This window comes from Psittacula echo (genome assembly GCF_963264785.1).
Source record: "Psittacula echo genome assembly, chromosome: 3".
In the NCBI taxonomy this organism is placed as follows: domain Eukaryota; kingdom Metazoa; phylum Chordata; class Aves; order Psittaciformes; family Psittacidae; genus Psittacula; species Psittacula echo.
The window spans coordinates 124,714,486-124,736,419 of NC_137736.1; the positions used below are offsets into that span (position 1 = coordinate 124,714,486).

The window sequence follows — 21,934 nt, forward strand, 5'->3', positions numbered from 1 at the left end:
GATGTCCTGTGGGATGGGGCCAGGAGCTGACAGGCGTTTTGCTTTGAATGCACCAGACTGTGCTTGTAAATGTGAAAGCTGGGACAGAAAAACACTTGAGGACCAGGAAATTCAAAGCTGAGGTTTTGCCCAGAAGCTTAACTCTGACCTGGTGGCTCCCTGCCCAAATCTGAGCCGGTGTCTTTCCTCCTTCCTGCTGAGAAAGGTGCGGTTGGCTTTTAATTGTGCTATGAAACATCACAAAGGGTTTTTACTTGGGCATTTTAGGTAGCAAACGGTGCCAAAGACACCCTTTTATTTGCTGTATGATCACACAAGGTGTTTCTAATCTCTGCTTTGGACCAAGGGGCCTGAAACCCTACCTGGGGACTGGGACGGTTGAATGTTTTGGTGATACTGCAGAACTAAGTGATGAGAACCTTCTTCCTCCAAAGCCATTCCAACGACATGGAATGTGGGAGGAATCACAGGGCAGCCACTCTGTCCCTTATTCAGTCCTTAGAAACTCCCCACTGCTGCCCAGTCCTCTTGTGGGAGTCAGCTTTGAAGAGATTCCATTGACTTCAAGCTTGAGAGATGATTTATCATAGAATGGTTTGGGTTGGAAGGGACCTTGGAGATCACCTAGTTCCAACCTGCCTGCCAATAATCCCTGGTCCTTTCAAGCAGCAGGAGGCTCGTATCCATACAGCGAGAATGTCTGTGTGCATTAGGGTGGGAAACTGCAGGCTGCAGGGGATGCAAAGGAGAAATATTCCAGCATCACCTCACACCCATGGTGGGATGCCTGTTTCTCCATGGAGATGCTCTTGCAGGTATAGAGGACACTCTGAAGTGTCAGTTTAGTTACCTTAACCTTAGTGAGCAGACACTACTTGCAGACAGCGGTGCTGGAGGCATGAGATGCTGCAGGACCCTCAAGGAGCCTGGGCTGGATCCTACCTGGAGCTAAGCATCACTTTACTCCCTGCTGCTGGTCTCTGAACATGCACAAAGTCCCCATGTGCTGGGGTCCCACAGCAATTCCAGCAGCCTGGAATCATGCTGCCAGCTCACATCAGTGTGCACCTCATGTCAGTGTGCACCTCCAGCACAGGGGCAGGCAGGGCTGGATATAAGGAAGAAGTCCCTTACAGTGAGGGTGCTGAGGCGCTGGCACAGGGTGCCCAGAGAAGCTGTGGCTGCCCCATCCCTGGCAGTGTTCAAGGCCAGGTTGGACACAGGGGCTTGGAGCAAGCTGCTCTAGTGGAAGGTGTCCCTGCCCGTGGCAGGGGTTGGAGCTGGAGGAGCTTTCCAACAGCAACCATTCCATGATCCTATGATTCTGTGAAGTATCTAAGCCCCTTAGGTGCTCAGCCATGTCTACTGCTCATGACACCCTCCAGGAGGGTATTAGGATGTTTGTGAGGCCTTCCTCTGAAGAATGGTCCCTGCAAGCTGTTACAGTGATGGAGGCAGAGGATTAGGATGCTCCCTTCTCTGTCTAGCAGTTGGTAGGCACACTTTGCCCCAGGGGATGATCCCACCCTGCAATAAGAAGTCTTTTTCCAGAAGCCTACTCCAGGCTTTTGATGGGCTGCAGATGGACACAGCTCCTCCATGCTCCCAAGACCTGGAGCACTGGGAGTTGGAAGCTAAGATGGGAGCATGGACACAAGATCCCAGCACCAGCACTTTGGGATCCAGCAGCAATACTGGAGACTCCCAAGGGCAGCGATGGGCTTTCAGCTTTTCAGATGCTTCCAATGTGCAGGTTTGTTCCCTGAGGGAAAGCCACTCACAAATCACATCCTCCTGCTGCTCTGCCCATCATATTTCCCTTTTTAGCATCCTGCAGAGCAAGAGAGGCTCAAAACCCCAAAACCCCAAGTTCCCTGCATTGTGGTGACTCTGTGACATGGGATGCAGAGGGTTTATAGCCAAAAGAGGCCGCCCTTCCCCTCCATGCCCTTTCCTAAGGAATACGAGCGTAACCTTGCATGAAGCCTTCATGCAGATCACTTTGCTTCGGTCTCAAAGTCCACAGAGAGAAGAATGTGAACGGAGCTCAGCGAAATCAGGCAATGGAAAACGGCTCCGCAGAGCCACCTTGTGCCCATCAACAGCATTCAGCAAGAACAGAAGGGATTTAAAGGCTGATTAAAATATACACAATTTATTTATAGGAGGTTTACAGCTGTACAACGTTGGCTTCCTGGTTGGACCACGCTCTGAACCTGTGCAGCGCGACACCCCAGTGCCTTTGGGGATGCAGACAAGTCACAGCCTGGTTTAACATGCAGACACCCAAAAGAGATGGATTCCACAGAGTGTAAGGGCAGGCTGCTTGCAACCGTTGAAATGATTAACAAAAGACATGGGAAAGAAACCATGGATATGCCCTACAGCACCTGGGAGGGACTGGGAAGTGCTTCCTGGACCTGCCCCCCTCTCAGACATAAAGCGCATCTTTTTACTTCATTCAAAGGGAAAAGGCATCAATGTTAGGAATAGCATTTCGATAACTGCCCTCCCTCATCTGCTCTACAAACAAGGAAAGGAAGAAAGCAACAAAGGTAGTTTTTGTTATTCCATTGGAATGTAAGGGGATGAAGGCTCCTGCTCTAAAGTTTTCTGGGAAAAGCAAGTATTATGGATATTAAGCCATTTTGGTCCTGATATAGTGTGATTATTGTTATATTTTAGAAGAAGCTGCTAAAAAGCTGCCTTTCCTCTCTTTATGGCTTGATTCTCTGTAGGAAGGAAGGAGGCTGCTCATGGGTACCAAGGCACCGCTACTCCTCAGCAAGCTTCAGTGCCATTCTGTAGGGATCATGGTGTGGTTTGGCACATGTCAGGACACTCCTTGCCAAATGGGTCTCCTTCACTGAAGCTATCAGTAGCCTGATTTCCTGAGGAAACAAGGCTAACACAGGCAGGCTGGCTATGCCTCATCTGCTGCTGATGGTGCAAAGCTCCCGTGACGGTGCTGTGATGCTCTCCTTTACCTCTTCTCCCTGCCAGAAGAGGTATGTACCTCTGAAGGGTGCCTGCAAGGATGCTGGAGAGGGACTCTTCATCAGGGACATAGTGATAGGACAAGGGGTGATGGGTTCAAACGGAAACAGGGGAAGTTCAGGTTAGATCTAAGGCAGAAGTTCTTTACTGTGAGGGTGCTGAGGTGCTGGCACAGGGTGCCCAGAGAAGCTGTGGCTGCCCCATCCCTGGCAGTGTTCAAGGCCAGGTTGGACACAGGGGCTTGGAGCAAGCTGCTCTAGTGGAAGGTGTCCCTGCCCGTGGCAGGGGTTGGAACTGGATGAGCTTTAAGGTCCCTTCCAACCCAAACCAGTCTGGGATTCTACGATTCTATGAATTTGCCCAAATTCAAGGATTTGCTTTGACTTTTGGGTCCAAGTGTTACTAAACTAGGACCGTTTGAGCCGATTCTGCAAGATGCTGAACTAAACTAAGTCCCAGCACCAGGAGCTGAAGGATGCTCAGTGCAAGCTTGTAATAACTTGAGACCTGGAAAGAGCATCCTTTGGGCCACTGCTTGCCTCTAAGTCCTGAAACCCAAAACCTAAATAAGCAATTTGGTCAAAAACCAATTCTTCACTATAGGAGGTGAACTCTGAAGATGAAGATAGAGCCTGTACAAGTCAATGAAGCTGTACCAGCTTGCAGCACAAACACGGGCATTTAGTAGGACAAGCAGAAACCCTACTTGCTATGGCAAAAGAAGGCTTTGCTGTTCACTCGTCCTTTTCTTACCAAGATTACATCATACACATTCATTTCCACTTGCATGCAGTGAGTGAGTACTTGATAGAAAATCTGACAGAGAAATCCCTTATCTTGCCCCATTTTAAAGGCACATGAAGAAAACAAACCCAACCTAAACATCATGAGAAGGACCTGCTTTGAAACCTGCTGCAAGGCCAGCCAAGGCTTGGCTGTTGGGCTTATCTGGGATGGTTTATAAGGAGCTGGATTCTGCCACCCAGTGGAATCAAGATCAACTTCATGGCAAACGGGAGCAGACCACGGCCCTGAGGATGCGTTTGGGTTGTGCTTGTGAGACCGGCTCTAGCACTGTGCCACTCATCCTCCTGGAAACGAAAAGTGAGAGATGGACACTGGTATGAATTCAACATTGCCAGCATTTTCAGGCTGCACTGGGAGCAGTGCTTCTTTAACACAAGCTAAAATCCCACTGTTTTACAGAGGAATTTGGGAAAGCCAGGCACTGAGAAATGATGCAGCGGTAAAGATGGAGCCCACTGAGTGAAGCTCCCCATCCCTTGGACCTGATGCTTTGGCCTTCAGAGGAATTGATCTCCCCTTATCTAAACACTGAATGGCCCCAGCACACAACCCACCCAGCTATGGGAGTGAGCTCTTGGGATGGGGACTGCATGAAGACATGGAGACAGCAGGCACCATGGCAGTTCGAGAGGCACACACAGGAGCTGAGACCAGAACGATGCCGGTTGTCCCATCATGGTCGTTGGCATCTTTGTATCCTTCAGAGTTGCATGGGGTTGAACAATTGACAAGACTCAAGACAGCTTGTCCCTAAGGTGACGGAGCCTTTACTCTTGTTACCCATGTGGATTTGGGATACGGGACTGCCTTGGTGCATTCTCCTTCTAGCTGCACTATGCAAACCCATACCCAGAGAACGTCCAAAAGGTCCCAATCTCTTTTTCCACTTCTCCTTCACTGAGGTGCCTCCAAAGACAAGCAATTAAATGGCAGTTTCAGGGGAGATGACAACTCTTAAACCAAGCAGATACATCGAAGGTGCATTGAAGCAAGTTGGTGAGACCCATGGTACATGGTGGCACGTGTGTGCAGCCTGTGTAAACAAGCAGGGCATTGTGCTCTGGCCGTCAGGACACACAGCGATCCCATGGGACACACGGAGGCGATGGGGGCTGCAAGAGAGAGGACGCCAGCAGAAGGATCGTTGTGGTTCCTCAAAAAGGCACCATTTGTCAACATTGAAAACACAAGATTGGCTCCTTTGAGTGGAATGCATGCATGGTTCATATACACTTTGCAGATGGTAGGTAGGCTCTGTGTGTGTGTGTATATATATGTATGTGTGCATGTTGTATACACAGATGTGGCACCAGAAGAAGAGTCCTTGAGTACTCAGACGTTGGTGAGGATGTTACTGCTGAGCAGCCTCACGGCGATGGTTCCAGGAAGATCATTTGATCTCTTGTTCCCCTTGTCCTGGAGGTGCAGTGTGTGCACTGATTGCCGGTCACTGGGGTCCCCCGTGAGCACCACTTGGCCCAAGAACTCGTCACTTATTAAGTTGTGGTTCCAGATCTGGGGAAACAAAGCGGAAATGAGGGGAGGTCTTTGAGGGATGAAGCCAAGCTTCGTGCACTAGAGAGGAGAAGGGTTTATTGGGGACCTGCTCTGAGCTGCAGGCGTGGAGGTGGTCCAGGTTTGGGGTTCACTGTGTAAGTGAGAGGGGTGAGGGATGTGCATTTACCCGATGCACGTGGTGGTGGGAGGTTGAGCTGCATGAACTGATGATGCTCAGCCTTGGGGAACAGACCCGCCGTGGACAGTATGAGAAGAGGGCAGGTAGGGGGGTTCAAAGTGAAAGAGGGTCTCCATACTTGGTTCCCTGTTACCTGAACAATGATGGGTTGTCCTGGCTTCTTGCGGTAAAAGAGCCCTTTCACGTCAAACTCTGGAGACACCGTGTTCTTCTTCACTGGAGAGCGAACTTTTTGCCCTTCACACTTTATGATCACGTAAGGGTCAGCTCCTGGGGAGAGAAAAGGGAATTTCTGCTTTGTTACAGCTCCTGTAATTCCTCAGAGCCCTTTTCCAGGGTTGTTACACAGCACTTTTCCTCCATAACCCAACAGAGGAGATGGGTATCTGCCAAAGAGCTCATCACACCCCAGATGATGTCCCGAAAGCTCAGCTCTTGGGCTCAGGCTTCTGTTAGACAACGCTGGACAATAAGTGGTGATGGACTGCTATGAAATAGCCTCCTCCTTGACCCCATATTCTACATAAACACTCTTTCATCACTCCAAATCCTCCTAAACCTTTGGGATAAATCTTTCATGGAAGACATCACCCTGCTCAACGCTCCTTTCAGCACTTGCTCGGCTGAAGGCAGGCAGAAAGCAAGCCATGGAGAAGAGAAACAGGCTCATAGAGGTTGTGAAAGGAAACACCAGGAAGGCAAGAGCCTTCAAGCTGCAAGAACCCACTTGCAGCACATATACTCCCAAGCCAGCCTAACCTTGGTTTTACTTTAAGGTGATGACAAGCTACCTCAGTAGGGACCGTGCTTTTCACCCCAATGCATAAATCATGGGCCCATCTTACTCCTAGACTTAGTGCGACTCAAATGCTGCAGGAGCTGTCAGTATAATGACTAACATGAGGGTAAGAAAAAGGGGTGGTCAGGGAGCAGAGATTCAGAGCAGCCCTGCTGGGAAGGACTTGGGGGTGTTGGTCCATGAGAAAATGAACATGAGCCGGCTGCAGTGTGCGCTCGCAGCCCAGAAAGCAACCGTATCCTGGGCTGCATCAAGAGGAGCGTGACCAGCAGGTCGAAGGAGGTGATCCTGCCCCTCTGCTCTGCTCTCGTGAGACCTCACTTGGAGCATTGTGTGCAGTTCTGGTGTCCTCAACATAAAAAGGACATGGAGCTGTTGGAACAAGTCCAGAGGAGGCCACGAGGATGAGCAGGGGCTGGAGCAGCTCCTGTATGGAGACAGACTGAGAAAGTTGGGGCTGTTCAGCCTGGAGAAGAGAAGCTGCGTGGAGACCTCAGAGCAGCTTCCAGTGTCTGAAGGGGGCTACAAGGATGCTGGGGAGGGACTCTTCATTAGGGACTGTAGTGACAGGACAAGGGGTGATGGGTTCAAACTGAAACAGGGGAAGTTTAGATTGGCTCTAAGGAAGAAATTCTTTACTGTGAGGGTGCTGAGGCACTGGAATGGGTTGCCCAGGGAGGTTGTGAATGCTCCATCCCTGGCAGTGTTCAAGGCCAGGTTGGACAGAGCCTTGGGTGCCATGGTTTAGTGTGAGGTGTCCCTGCCCATGGCAAGGGGGTTGGAACTGGATGATTTTAAGGTCCTATCCAACCCAAACTGTTCTATGATTCTGATTCTAATTCAGGGAGAGGATTAAAATGTCAAAAAGTATCATTGGTGGTAGTGAAATAAATGGGAAAGAGAAAGATTGGGCATTGAGGGGCAACCGTGGGAAATGAGTGGGAAATGGATGAGGAAGTGGGAAAGGAATGTTATTGCAATATCCTAGGTGGGAAAATACAGCCATAGGGAACAAGCAGGCCACAAAGATGGAGAGTAAAGTTACCAAGTTCACAGACTACCAGACCACAGCTGGATGGTACCTGAGCTTCCAGGAAAGGGAAAGAGTCCCTCACTAGGGATCATTTTCCCCTTACGAAATGAGCACTTGTTTTGGGAATTCCAATGGAGAATGAGCTATTGCTATGGGAATTTAACTCCCAGCATGAGCTATAATGGAAAGCCAAACCAGATGGATAAGTTCTTCTCCAAGGGAAATAGGGAAACGAGAAGGAACAAACCATCCCCTTCGGAGCACCAGGGATTTAAGAACCACATCTCTGATTGCCAGACCACCTCCTTGCTTTCTGTTTGCAAGGACCTGGCTCCCTGGTGACACACAGCTGCTGGACTTGATGGCTGTTGTTCCAAACTGGCCTTGTCGTTTGGGATGTCCCAGTGAATCCTCATATTCCATCAGCCGGAGCCAAATTCCCATCTGGAAATCACTGCTTCCAAACTAGTGTGGAAAGCCTGGGCTGAGAGATGCGAGACATGCCATTGCGCTGGAAAGCACAACGCGGGTTGGTGGTGGTGGGAGCTGAACAGCTGGAAAACAGCTGGAAAACAGCTGGAAAAAAAGCCATTCCCAAGGGCTTCTTGCTGAAAAATATTGTTTTATGGCTCCAGAATCCACCTTTGTCTGCAGGAAAGATAAATCTGGGTTTTGTGAACAGTTCAGAGACCTTTGGCTACAGATTTCCCTTCACTGCTAAGCTACACTGGGATGTGGTGTTTTCCCCTCCCTAGGGTCAAATTGCCTTCCCAAACAGCAGACAGGATAGAAGGGCTCCCTTTGTGGCATGTGTTAAATAAGCAAATAGGGCTAATCCTTGCTCGAAGGAAGGATGCTGGTCTTTACTTTCCGGGCTCTAGTGATGCACAGCCCTTACAGTAATGTTTGGATGAAAAAAAAAGATAACTTTTTCATTTAGATCTTTTAAATCTTGAGTTTTTGAGTTTTAGACTTTAAATTTGGCTTGGAAGTACCTGGTTAAACCTTGCCACATCCAGCACATGTCCTTGACTTAGGAAATGGAGGAGAAAGGCTTGGATCCGGTCTGTTCCCTCGGTGAAAAGGCATCTCTAATCACAACCTCTACACCCTTCATCCCTATTTCAATGATCTGCCAGTCCAAGTCTTCACTACCCCTGGGTTTCTTGGTCCCTAGGATGGACTGAGCATGGGGCTCTTGCCATGAGTTTCTATGTGGCTGCAGGACATGCTGATACATGATGCTGCTGCTGCTTTTCATGCAACAGAAGTGTTGGATGTCAAAACCGCATCTGAGCATCAAGATGAACCTTTAGAGGACCAAGGAGGCAAAATACAGTGCACTGTGTTAGTGACAATTCAGGTCATCTCAGAGGGCTCCTAGGAGCCACGCATGGAGTGGGACTTACTGGAAACAGAGGAGAAAGCTCTCCATCCACAATATCCCCAAAAGAGGTAAATCTGACCTACCCTCTACTAACAGACATTTATCCAGCCTCTGGTGATGAACACTACCCCAACACATCAGCCTGTCCCACTGCTCCTCTGTCCTTCCTACTAAAATGCCTTTAAATGTGATTCCTGACTTTTAAAGCTACTTATACTCAGGAAGAAAGCCTGGATTTCTACAGGACCACTGCTAAGGGCACTGGAGAAGTTTTGGGAGGATCTCCCAAGGATCTTACACAGCAGCCTAAATATAACAGCTTCCAGATCATGTCCACATTGATTCTCCATGGACTTTCTCCTCTGGTGTCTGAACCAGGCCTGTTCACTGAAAAAACATATCTGAGGATGTAACAAATCTCAGCAACCTCTCACCTCATGAAACCACCTCCTCCTCTTCCCACTGGAACAACCACCTCCCAGCTCCCGCAGGAGTAGACAGGGAAAGACCAGTACCTCCTTGGGAGTCCTGGTTCTTCAGCCCGGCTGCAGCGAGGACATGGATCTGGGATACCACTTGTGGGTAACCGCACATCCCACTCCAGCAGGTATGTGGTGGCTCATCCAGTGTCAGCTCTCTGCAAGGGAAGACATGTGTCCTTTGAGAGGTGCCCAGTCTTACCCCATGGATACGCCAGAGAGTCTGCTCTAGCAGGATGGCAGAGCTATGCACTGTCTCCTCAACTGGCGTTTGGGATGCTCTCCCATGTCATGCTTAGGAGCCGAGTGGGAGCTTCTCTTCCTGTCTCTTGAAAGGAAACCAAACACCATCTCCAGGCAAGGCTATGACCCATCTCCAGGCAACGCTATGACCAATTCCCACCAGGAAGACCACGTCTCCCAACAGTCAGCTCCTCCCCATCGCCGCTCTTGCTCCTTACCTGCAGTCTGAAGGCACATCTGTGAATATCCTGAGAAGGAACTCGCCTACATGACCGGGGTCAAAAGTGGTGGGGATGATGACATAGCGGCCTTCCTTCAGGTCTGTCCTCAGGAAGACACTGCGGGAATTGATATAAATGGAGCTGGCCACCTTCTGCTGCAGGGTGTGCATCCGGTAGTTCCTGTTCAGCTCCACCTGGGAAGACACCACAGTGGGATGGTCAGAAGGACAGCACTGCCTGTGTATGACAATGGACTTGGATCCACCTTGGGTCTGACCCCACAGTGCTGGGAGAGACAGAGTTGAGGCAACCAGCAAAATGGCTGGATGGAAAACAAGTGTGGATGTGGTTTTTCTCAACTCTGTTGGCTCAGGAACTTCTTGTCTCTTGTATCCCAGCTTGACATTGGGGGCCCATCAAACAACACATAAGTCTAATGGATTTCAGCTTCTGGAGATAACAGGCCATTGCTTTTAGCAAGGAGAACTTGTCCATGTTGTCGCTGTTCACCTCTGAAATCCCTAGAGGGGAGCATGCTGTGCTGAAGCACCCCAGAGGCACCCAGATAAAGCTTAAATGAACAATACCAATGGTCATGCAGAACAGAGGTACCACTGCGCCACAAACGTATTGGGGTATTCAGGCCAAGATGCAGGAACCATGGTCTACCTTATGGATATCAAAACCTATGGCCAAGTTCTCTCCTTTGCCCTCTTTGCGACTGGTCCTTTTTGGCTTCTGCTGGATGGAGATCAGCACTTCATCTTCTGCCTTCTTCACATCAAATACATACTAGGAACAAAAGAAGGAAAGTAAGGGAGGACTCCTACTAAGACAGGATCACTGGGTATGGGTGGGGTGACACAGAGTAGATTTAACCTCAGCTTCTCCTCACCCATGTCATTGCTTCAGGACCAGCACTGACAGCCTACACCCATCCCTCTTGGGACCTGGCATCATCCTCCCAAGACCTTTTTGGCTCATCTTAGAAAAAGACTGGAAAATCCAGTCTCTCAATTGCTCATCAGAATCCAAGGAGTCTAGATGTAGTCCCATACAAGAGACTTTCACCCCTTGCTGTCTGCCACAAGTCCTCCTATGAGGCATGGAAGGAGGAATTTATGTCACAGACACCCAAGATGAAGACTAATACTGAGCTGGAAGCAGGAAACAACTGTCTCACATCCTTGACAACTCCTGCAATGGACCAGATCATCCTTCATCCTTTATTGTTAGATAAAGGCCTTACAAGAACTTGTCTCATGTTACTGAGAATCCCAGTTCGGAGCAGTACAGGATGGAAGAGCTTGTTCCAGGAGATGAACTTCAGAGCAGGACCTTTTAGAAGGAAATGACCGTATAGACTACACCTGCCCTGGTGAATATAATAGTGCCAAGGTTTGGGCAAAAGAACTGGAATTTGATCATTCAGGCATCTACACTGTTGGAAATAACTCTGTTTGGCTGGCACCAGCTAACACTGCTACCCTGTGCCACAGCTTGCTGTTTGCTTGTGCCAAGATGCTCTACACCAGGCACCTGGATGCAGTCTCCCTCATAAGAGGGACAAGGTTAATAGCCTGGATGCAGGTCATGCTGTGCCAGGGGTCTCAGCCAGAGAATGGTCATGAGCACATTTCATCTACTAGAGGTCTGATAGCTGTTTTGCCCTTCTAGGTCCCTGTAGGAGATTTAAGCACTTGGAAACACGTGTAAAGGCTCCAGAAATTCCTTTGCTCCATGACTTACCTGAGGGTTCTGCAAAAAGGTGTCCTTGTGGTTGATACAGCCTCCACAGCGGTTCTTCAAGGGGTCACTGCTCCTGGTCCATGCCCCGTGTAGCACTGCCTCCTCCCAGGTCTTGTGGATGCTCAGGTAGGATGTGTTGATGAGACGGCACTTGATGATGTCTGTGAAGTACTTGCAGAAATCCTCAAAGGTCATCCTAAGTCAGGAAAGGGCAGAGCTGGGTTATGCTGCTCCATCCCCCTCAACAGGACACTGAAGGATCATAGAACCATGGAATCAGCTGGGTTGGAAAAAACCTTTAAGCTCATCAAGTCCAACCATTACCCCAGCACTGCCAAGGCCACCACTAACCCATGGCACTGAGGGCCTTGTCTACACTGTGTGTGAACACTTGCAGGGATGGTGATTCCACCACTGCCCTGAGTAGCCTGTTCCAATGCCTGAGCACCCTATCATAGACATAGAGACCATGTGTGAGTAGCCTCTGATGGCTGTTGAATAACAGAAAAGATGGAGATACCTTTCTCCATGTATGCAGTAAATACTTCAGTTTAAACAGTAGAGTTATGTGTTTTGGAGTGGGAGAAGTAGAGGAGTGGCCCTTCCTACACATGTGTACCTGTTATATTGAAACATATCTGGTGAGGATGTTAAGTTAATTCATAACAGGTTGCAAGTACCCTGGTGAAATAGTCCGGACGCAGTGTGATACAGAGAAGCTTGCAATCCTAGGGTCATGGCCATTCAAAGCTAACACCCATGGGCTCAAAGAGGAGGCATCACTAAAGATCCTAGGGCTTGGAAGGCTGCTTGTTCTTGATAGCTGTATGTATGGAAATGACTCACATGCTTCATTGGGAGGACTTTGTAGGTATGGCCCATGGCGACAACCCCAGGAGGCACTCACCAGAACTCTCCATCGTCTTCCACCGTCATCCCCATCTTCTCTCTTTCACTTTTACTCACTTTCTGCCACTCCTCAGAGCTGTGGGAAGAGTTCAGGATCATTATTGTGAGGGCAAGGGCACACACAGGAATTCAAGGGCCTACTTGGCCTCAGCAGATCTGTCGAGGGCACAAGGTCTATATAAACCAGTTCCCACATGCTCTGGTTAGCTCATCTTTCAAACATGGGGGGAGTGCAGCATGGCTTGGAGATTCCCAACCAGTGGACCTGAATCCAGCTTAGCAAGACTTTGTTTGGCCAGTACAATCACAACCCCATCAATGACGATAACGAACTGAACTCTAGCCAAAGGCTCTGGTTACACCAGCCCTTGGTTCTTTATCCCGTCCACAGACACCACAGCAGTCAGTGGTGGCAGAGATTGGATCTATTGGGTGCTATTTTTGCTGGAACAAGACAGGGAGCAGAAAGCTGAGCTATAATCATCCTTCACTAGTGTGAATGTAGAGTACTACATGCTTGCAATTTCACCACAACACCCACTAGAGCACTAATGAGAAGGTTTGTCAAGCTCAACCACCCTTCTGTTGACCTCCACGACCCCAAGGCAAAGAATGAATCTACCCTAGTGAAATAGTAGGTTTAGGACATGGGTTGAAACAGCATCCCATACGATGTTATCCTATAGGTGTGGATGTAGTCAAACTGCCTCATGGGACAGCCTTGCTCCCATCCGGCTTCCATCCATCCACTTTTCCCCCCGAACAGAGGTGCTGCTGGTTCCCATCCTAACTCACGTGTCACTCCAAGGGCCATTCCATTCCCGCTCGCCCCACGGGTTGCGCATGCGGATCATGTCCAGCTTCTCCGACTTGAAGAAGGACAGGAGGCCATGGCCCAGGCGCACCTTCCGCACGTCCGTCACCGCGTACGCGTGGCCCTTCACCAGTCCACAGGCCAGGCGAGCCTCCATGTCTGCTGCTGAGGTGGCCTGGGCAGGGAGATACAGACACTGTACCAGGGGGATGTGAATGCATGGGGCTTGGAGCAGCCTGGTCTAGTGGAAGCTGTCCCTGCCCATGGCAGGGGTTGGAACTGGGTGAGCTTTAAGGCCCCTTCTGACCCAAAGCAGTCTGGGATTCCATGATTTCAGGTGCTAAATCCTTCATGGTTTCCATCTGCTGCATGAGGCCTTTGAGCTCTCATAGTGTTAACCAATAGATTTCATTCTACTGGTTATAATGGGAGGTTTGGCACCCGGTGTTTGTGGAAATGTCCACATGCAGACACCAAAACACCTTCCTCTGGGAGCAAATCCCCTCCTAACATTTGAAGAGTGATGGAATGAATCTAGGCTCTTCAACACAAGAATGAGGGCTGGCATCCAGGCTTGACTCCTTTTGCCATCCATAAGAAGAAGTAGGGACCCTTGGCCATAATTTAGCTCATCTAATTCAGAAGTCTCCCACAGTATAAGAGACCACTCAAATGCCTATTCCCATGAGACCCTGACAATACAAGCAACATTGCTTACTTTGATGGAGCAGCTGATGAGGCCTCCCCGGTTGTGCACCTTCAACACGCGCTCAAAGAGGAGGTTTCGCTTAGCTTCATCAGTAATGTAGTCCCCTTCAGTCAGATCAATAGGTTCAGACACCCCACCAGTGAAGTCTACCAGGGCATCAGCTGTGTTGCCTCCATCCAGGGCTTCATAACAGCCTGACAACCTGAAAGAGAGTGACAGGGATGGCATGACAACACTGGATTGACATTTGAAGGGGTTTGGGACAGTTCTAGGGGCAGACTGGAGAAGAGAGATCTGTAATAAAACTTCCAGTGGGTGAAGACAGAAAAGTAGGGTGAAAAAGTCCATGCTGCATGCAGCACTCTTGCTGTCATGGGGCAAAGTAATAGGAACTTGAAATCTCTAGAATAGGTATTACTTAAACTCATGTGGAGTTGGAGGATCTTTTGTTACAAGAAGGGTTTTTCCCTCACAATCTTTGTCTGTTTGAGATATGTCCTACTTCCCTCCAGGAAACCTGTTGTTTCCATTGGTGCAAACCAACTGGTGAACGAACAGAGATGAAAACCAGGGTACCCAGGTACCAGTTTGTCCTGCAACCACCCAGATACCTACTTGGCATAAGCTTTCTCCACCAAGGCGCACCAGAACTCGTTCTTGGAGTTGGAGTGGCAGTAGATGAGCTGGTTGTGGAGTGTGGGCAAGCGGTCATCGATCACCACGTCCAGCCACTGACCGAAACGCCAGAACTGGAAGTGGAAGATCCCCACGTAGTTCTCAGGTTTCTCGGCATTCCATTCTTGCTCCTTCCAGTCTGGGATGACCTGCAAGAGAGGAGGCACATGCACTCTTATCCTGGAACTAACACAGGCAATATAGAATCACAGAATAGTTAGGGTTGGAAAGGACCTTAAGATCATCCAGTTCCAACCCCCCTGCCATGGGCAGGGACATCTCACATTAGACCATGGCACCCAAGACTCCATCTAACCTGGCCTTGAACACTGCCAGGGATGGAGCATTCACAACTTCCTTAGGCAACCAATTCCAGTGCCTCACCACGCTCACAGTAAAGAACTTCTGCCTTACATCTAACTTAAACTTCCCTTGTTTCAGTTTCAACCCATCACCCCTTGTCCTATCACTCCAGTTCCTGATGAAGAGTCCCTCTCCAGCATCCTTGTAGGCCCCAGTATCAAAACCAAGGAAGAGTATGAGTTGGATGGACTTGCTTACATCTTGCTGGGGACAGGTTTTGGACCCAGTTCTTCCAACGCATACTAGATTAACGTGTACTGGAATAGCTTAGACTTCATCTCACTTTGGAAGATGGGGGTGAAGATCCTTGTCCCTCTTTCTTATACTCTACCCTGCACATCTGCTGCCATCTACAGCTGCATACAGGCTATTGGAGCAGAGGGTCCTTGGTCTGACCAGGGATGGCTATTTTGATGACCATATTTTTGTTAACTATATTGTCAGTAGGGTACTACTAAGTGAAGGCACCTTCTTTGATGCTGTCGCTTGATTCTGGTGTGATTGCCGGGCCCAAGAGTAAGTGTTGTGTTCATCTACCTGTTGGCAATGAACAGAGACCAGACACACTGCGTACATATAGAATCATAGAATAGTTAGGGTTGGAAAGGACCTTAAGATCATCCAGTTCCAACCCCCCTGCCATGGGCAGGGACACCTCACACTAAACCATGGCACCCAAGGCTCTGTCCAACCTGGCCTTGAACACTGCCAGGGATGGAGCATTCACAACTTCCTTGGGCAACCCATTCCAGTGCCTCACCACCCTCACAGTAAAGAATTTCTTCCTCAGATCCAATCTAAACTTCCCCTGTTTCAGTTTGAACCCGTTACCCCTTGTCCTGTCACTGCAGTCCCTGATGAAGAGTCCATCCCCAGCATCCTTGTATATATGCATATACTCTGCTAAAGTGAGAAAAGGAAGATTCTCATCCCCACAACATCTCCATTCTTCCCTATCAAGAGCTACCATATTCATCCAAGCAAGGACAGGGAAAAGAGAGCCGAGAGGGAAAGAAACCCTAGAGCAGCCGAGGGCTGAAGGAGTGCAGGTTTGGTGTCACTGCCATCTGCACTGCCAGTGGGACAGGCATGAGCAAGCGGTAACAAAGCCCACAGTCCTTCCTGGCTTCAGGCACCACCAGCTTTGCTTCGGGTGGAAAACCCACCCGAAAGATGGGACAGAAATGGGCCCAACCGTGCACAGATGCTCCATATAGAAGGATCAATATTTTATCTAGAACCAGCACATAGAAGCACACAGCCAGGAACTGCTCCACCACAGTTTAGCTCTTGTTGAGGGTGAAGGCAACGTGGCTTCACTTCGTGGCCAGGGTGGGCTGTGAGGCCATGTATTGACAAAGTAGTCGAGAGTTGACAAGTACTGACCAACTCAGCTGCATTAATGTGACCGACTGTCCACACCTTTGCTTGTTACCTGCTCCCAAAGCACCATGACCTGAACACGGAACAATCCCAACGTTCCTAAAAGGAAAATTATGTTCCAATACACCAAATAATCACTGTCCTGTGGAGACAGCTGTGGGTATTGGGGTGAGATAGGACAGGACACAGCTACACTGCATGGTAAAAGGCTCTTCAGAAAGCCATGTGCCATGGTGAGACCCCCTTCATTGTGCCTTGGCCCTTGTCTAGCTGCCAGAGCCTTCAGCTTTTATCTTCTGGCTGCTGTCACAAAGCCATAACCCTGCAGATATATTTCTCTCTGGAGAGTCCACTGACTCCTTAACTACCAGCAACGATCCAGCCCGAAGCTTTTAATGCTCCTATGCTGCAATATTAATGATGCCCTCACTCACTGGCACTCCTGAGCTGTCTGGATCAATGGAAGAAGAGCAGACAGAGCAATGGAAAAGAGCAACTTTTGGAGGGTTTGGTGCTTTCCAGGAGTGCTAACAACCATGTCCCAGACTCCCGCTGGGAGAGTGCCAGGCATGGTCAGACAAGCTGCCATCAGTCCCCATCGATTCCCACCTGACTGGAGCTCATCCTAATGAATTGTCCTATTGGACCATTGTGCTAATCAATTTGCTATTAATGTGGGCTTAGAAATGATGATGGCATTGATTAGAGGCAGCAGAGCCAGCTTCCAGCTGGCTGGGTCTGAGGCTTGCCACTGCTGTCAGTGGTGGCAGGAGACAGCGGTCCCCATCATCACCCTCTTGAAGGCAGCAAAAGTGGTTGGGCCACTAGACCAGGATCTAAGACCGGATGTACTTGCACACCAACCTAAGGGGAATGAGAGGAGCCTGATCTCTAGAGCCCAATCTGTCCTCAGCATCCCAAAGGGCAAGGTGTGAGCTCAAAACACCAGGTTTCTCCCCCAGAGCACAGCATTCCACCCAGGCCAAGGTGTCTGTGACTCCCTCGGCTGTAGGGGAGAGGTGGCAGTGTGGGATGTGGTGCCTATTGGGACACCACTCTTGAAGGCACACAGCACAACCCCTGCCTGTGACCTGACACTGCATATTACCTACCTGGAGGATTAGCATGGGGCACATCCACAAACCCCAGCAGGAGCTGGACCCCTCATGGAGATCATTGTCCACAGGTCCACAGCTTCCACCCACTCCCAGGAAACATCCTCAGGCATCTCCATCCCTCCCAGTGGATGCTGGAGAGCATGCCATGGACCACCCATCCCAGGATCCCACTGAGTCCCAGACTCAACTTGGTTGGGTGACACTGAGGCAGTGGAAATATTGGTCCCCCCTCATCCTCATTCACCCAACTGTGCTTCTTGCTTAGGGGTTCCCAAAATGTAGAGCTGTGACACCCTTCAGTGGGACAAATTTACAGTGAAAGGGGTCAGAAATAGGTAAATTGGGAGCCCAGAAACACCTATGACCCTGGGGAAATGTCCCTGCTTAGAAGGAGGAATTGGTAGATGCTGATTCCTCCAAGCAGGGGCCCTTCTGCTGGGAACTCGCCAGCTCAGAAAGAGGAGGGAGAGACCCTACTGTGCCAATCTGCTGAAGCATGGATGAAATCCCCTTGGGAGATGGGACAGAGTGGTGTATCTGAAAGCCTTTATGGGATGCTGAAACTGTGTAGGGAGAGTTCCAGTGGCTGGTATAAGAGGCTCATCTTCCCTGCAGCAGAGGGGTGATCACAGTGCCCCACTCACCTCCCAGCTCCCATGGAAAGGAGGATCCACCTGAGGATCATTTCCCTTCACACCCAGCTTCAAACCCCTCCCAAACCACACAAACCTGTTAAACGCTCCATTAAGCCTCTCACACCAAGGAAACAGAAGGTAAATGTTCATTTTACTGTTTACAGGAGATGAAAAGGTGCTCAGAAATACCAACAGTGAGTTTGAAATTGGTGGTTGGTGCTTTATTGTGTGCAGGATTAGGATAAGAACACATGCACAGCCTCAGTCCTTAAGGGGAACCCTGTTGAGTAGGCTTTTATTCACTGTGGTACATCAATACCCAGCGAGGTATCTGCAGCAAGAACTCTACCCCAGCAACCAGCAGCTTAGCAATGGCATAGCGAGAGACCTGGAATGCAAAAACCCCTTGGGATGTTGGAAGTGGCTCCTGCTGTTGGGTCTAACGTGGTTTGTAGTCTGGGATATAGAGGCAAGGTCTCCTAGGGGAAAGTCTGCCAGGATCCTAGAAGTGGGTTTGGTCCATGCTATGGCCGAGCAGAATCCCAAACTGGTTTGGGTTGGAAGAGACCTTAAAGCTCATCCAGTTCCAACCCCTGCCATGGGCAGGGACACCTTCCACTGGAGCAGCTTGCTCCAAGCTCCTGTGTCCAACCTGGCCTTGAACAAACACTGCCAGGGATGGGATACATCCATTTTTGTCTCTCCTCACTGAGTCCAGCATTGCTTGGGGTCTAAATGAAGACATCAGTTTCTCCAGCAATGCCCATGGCTGTGTGATTCGGTGGTTGCTGAGCTTTGGGTAAGGCTCAAAGCTCCCACCATCTCAGCTAGTAACTGATCTTCCTCCTTTCCTTCTCCTCTCTGCCTGGTTTAGCTTGTGCTTATCATTTTACACCTTATTGCTGTGCTGAGGAGGGCATGGAGCCTGCATCTCTGGAGGCTTTGATGAGGTTGGACTCTGTTGGGGATGGTCCACTTAAGTCAGGCCATGGGTACAAAGTCCCATCACTGCCCTCTCTTTACACACCTCAGGACAATCTCAGGCCATACCTTGAGGAGCACTCACCCACACTGGAGTGCAATCCTAGCAAAGAACCAATTGTACTTGACTCAAAGGACATTTCTACCTGTGGATCTCAAGAAGCTTCACCAAAATACCTTCTGCTTATTGCTGGAGGAAAAGGGAATGTCCAAAACAGTTTATTCACAGTCATGGAACAAGCCAGACACCCTCCTGCTCCTAAACTTGCATCTCCCTTCTCTACCCCCATGGCCACCCAGACACCATTCCCTGCCTCAGCACCTGTAGTAGGTAGGAGACAGGAGCAGCAGGTTCCTGCTCTGTGGCCTGCAATGTGCCCTGCAGCCTTTTGGCTCTCTAAATGCTTCAGAATAAGCCTATTCATGGGTGCTTTAAGGCCACAGCAATGCACAGATTGCTTTTGCTGCAGGGCAGTCACTGCTGGCTCAGACCTACAGCCTGCTCCGAGATGCTGGCTCGCCTGCCTGGCTCTGCACACACAGGAATGCCTGCTCCAACCCATCTGAGGACCAACAGTGTCCAGGCAGCCCGAGGTGAGCAGGGTGCTGCAGTACCTCTCCCCACAATGACCCCCAGCCAGAAATGGTGGCGGCTGTCAGAGAAAGGGTGCTCCAGCCTCCCTGCACCAGTTTGCCCAGTGGGTTTTGCCATCTGCAGAACACAGCGCGTCCAAATGTACTTCAGCTTCACGGCAAGCTGGTCCTCCACCGGACTGGTCTTCAGAGACAACAAGCAGCCTCAGTTGCAGCATTCAGCATCATTGCAAGGAGAAGCACTGCACCTCAAACAAGCTTTCCCTTTATAATGGTTAGGATAGAAACTGGAAGCCAGGGCTCTCTCCAGGTTGTCCCTCCTGTTCCTGGAATGGCAATTTCATGGTTTTCCATCAGGCTTTTGCTGTGCAGTCGACACAGTTGGAGGGCTTAGAGCAGCCTCATATTTCCAAGCCAGCAAGACCCTGCACCAGTCAGACCTGAAGAATCCCTGCTGAATTTACACACACTAGGCAAATACAGCAGCAAGCTCGTGGTCCCTTCCTCCCCATCATCCAAAGGACAGCACGTATGGGAAGGTTTCACAGGGCTCCAGAAGTGCTGTCCTTCGCTTTTCAGTGATGCCATCCCTCATAAAGAACCACACCAAAGCTGAACCAAAAACCAAACTAAAAGGAATACAAAGACAAAAGCACAGCTGGAGGAAGAAGGGCAGAGCAGGAGGGGATCAGGCTTTAAAAACAATGGAGCCCTTCAGCTGAGCTGGTTCGAGGCCGTCGGTGAAAGCGAGGAGGAAATACATCACCTTACGGATGCGGGCTAACTCGGCTATCCGCTCCCCAAATTCCTGGGCATCTGCTTCATTGCATTCCACCTCCTCGGCCCCTGGCTTCTTCCAGAAGATACCCACCGGCTCCAGCAGCTGCCTGTTCATAAGGTGGGTGAGATCAGGAGTCCAGTGCTGGGAAGTGCCGGTCACGGTGACCTTCCCAGGTCTTTCCAGCCGGATATCCCAGCGGAGGAAGCGCAGGTTGTGCTGCCGGCTGAAATCCACTCTGTAGATGTGCTCGTTGGGATGCAGCAGCTTCTCACCATCCTGGGGCCTCCCGTTCTTCTGCTGCAGGCTCTGGAATCGCAGCCTCATGCACCGGGTGAGCTGGTCATCACGGAGGAAGGGCAGCTCGAGCATCCCTGCCTGCACTGCCATCACCTCGGCTGCTCCGCTGCTATGTTTGGCTCTCCAATAGGACACACGGAGGGAAAAAGCTGCCAAGCCACCTCTTCATGGTCCGGCGGTGCTAAGCAACCCGGGCCAGTGACGCAGAACACCCTCCAGGGCTTCCCCTGGGTGTCTCTTTGCAGATTAGGAACTGATGGTGCTACCGTGCATGATAATCTATAGGGAAGGGATGTCTGATGTCAGCCTCCCTGGCAACCTGCCTGACAACCACAGCTCGTTATCCCAAAATGAAGGCATGCAGCCAGGGATGATGATCTTAAAGGTCTTTTCCAACCCGGTTGATTCTATGTGACCCAACAGGTCTGGGCAGCAGGGCTTTCTCTGAAAGAAGGATAATTCAGGTTGGAAGGAGACTCTGGAAGGATCTGGTCCAACCTGCAGCTCAAAGTAAGACTTACATCAAGGTTAAATCAGGTTGCTTAGGGCTTTGTGCACTCTATCTTTGAGTATCTCCATGGACGGAGATCCTGCAGACTCTCTGGGCCCTTGTTTCACTGTCTGACCATGCTCAGTGCTGAAGATAAGCTACAGCTTCTGCTGTTATCTTGTGTCCTGTGAATGTGCATTCCCAGCAGGAGTCTGGCTCCATCTTATCCCATACCCTTCCATTAGGTATTTGCAGACTGGTTGGATGGGGCATTGAGCAAGCTGCTCTAGTGGAAGGTGTCCCTGCCCGTGGCAGGGGTTGGAACTGGAGGAGCTTTAAGGTCCCTTCCAACCCAAACCGTTCTATGATTCTGGGCTCTCAGATGTTCAGCAAGGACCAGGCTTTAATCCCAGCAGATCTGGTGTCTCCCTGGACCAAAGGGTTAATCTGTGCACTTGGCATCTTCCATTTTGCTTTAAAAGTTGCCGCTGCAGTTCACAGCCACGTTTTCTCCTTCCAATTCATCCTAAGCCCTCAAAGCATCATGTGAAGGGTTAGCAAAGGGCCTGTCTAATTCATAGGTCTCCAACACCACAGCAAACTGAACATTACTGGGAGGGAAGAACTGCGGCTTTGGCCAGGAAACAAGGCTTTCAGTAAGAAAGAGGAGGCAGGCAAAGAAGAGCCTCTGAGAGTTAAGGGATGGAAAATGAGAAGGCACAAACAGCCACAGCCAAAGTGTCAAGGGAGAAAAAGCAATGCTGGGGGCAAACT

At 50.0% G+C, this 21,934-nt stretch overlaps 2 protein-coding genes across 3 annotated transcripts in view; both read right to left on the reverse strand.

Annotated features, from left to right (window-relative positions):
* Positions 1-2,230: 2,230 nt before the first annotated feature.
* Positions 2,231-21,934, reverse strand: part of CAPN5 (calpain 5) — a 57,458-nt gene continuing 37,754 nt past the window's right edge. For both annotated transcript variants that reach the window (XM_080613095.1, XM_080613094.1), the window contains exons 4-13: positions 14,459-14,667; positions 13,853-14,045; positions 13,116-13,309; positions 12,319-12,396; positions 11,412-11,607; positions 10,332-10,454; positions 9,660-9,856; positions 9,235-9,356; positions 5,634-5,770; positions 2,231-5,319 (exon numbers count right to left, since the gene is read on the reverse strand). In XM_080613095.1, coding sequence (XP_080469221.1) covers positions 5,137-5,319; positions 5,634-5,770; positions 9,235-9,356; positions 9,660-9,856; positions 10,332-10,454; positions 11,412-11,607; positions 12,319-12,396; positions 13,116-13,309; positions 13,853-14,045; positions 14,459-14,667 — 1,632 coding nt within the window. In that variant the 3' untranslated portion in view covers positions 2,231-5,136. The remainder of the gene's footprint in view (positions 5,320-5,633; positions 5,771-9,234; positions 9,357-9,659; positions 9,857-10,331; positions 10,455-11,411; positions 11,608-12,318; positions 12,397-13,115; positions 13,310-13,852; positions 14,046-14,458; positions 14,668-21,934) is intronic.
* On the reverse strand, positions 20,281-20,760 carry OMP (olfactory marker protein; the record flags this gene model as incomplete). The annotated part of the gene is made up of 1 exon (XM_080614248.1): positions 20,281-20,760. The coding sequence occupies one exon, from the start codon at positions 20,758-20,760 to the stop codon at positions 20,281-20,283; it is 480 nt and encodes a 159-aa protein (XP_080470374.1).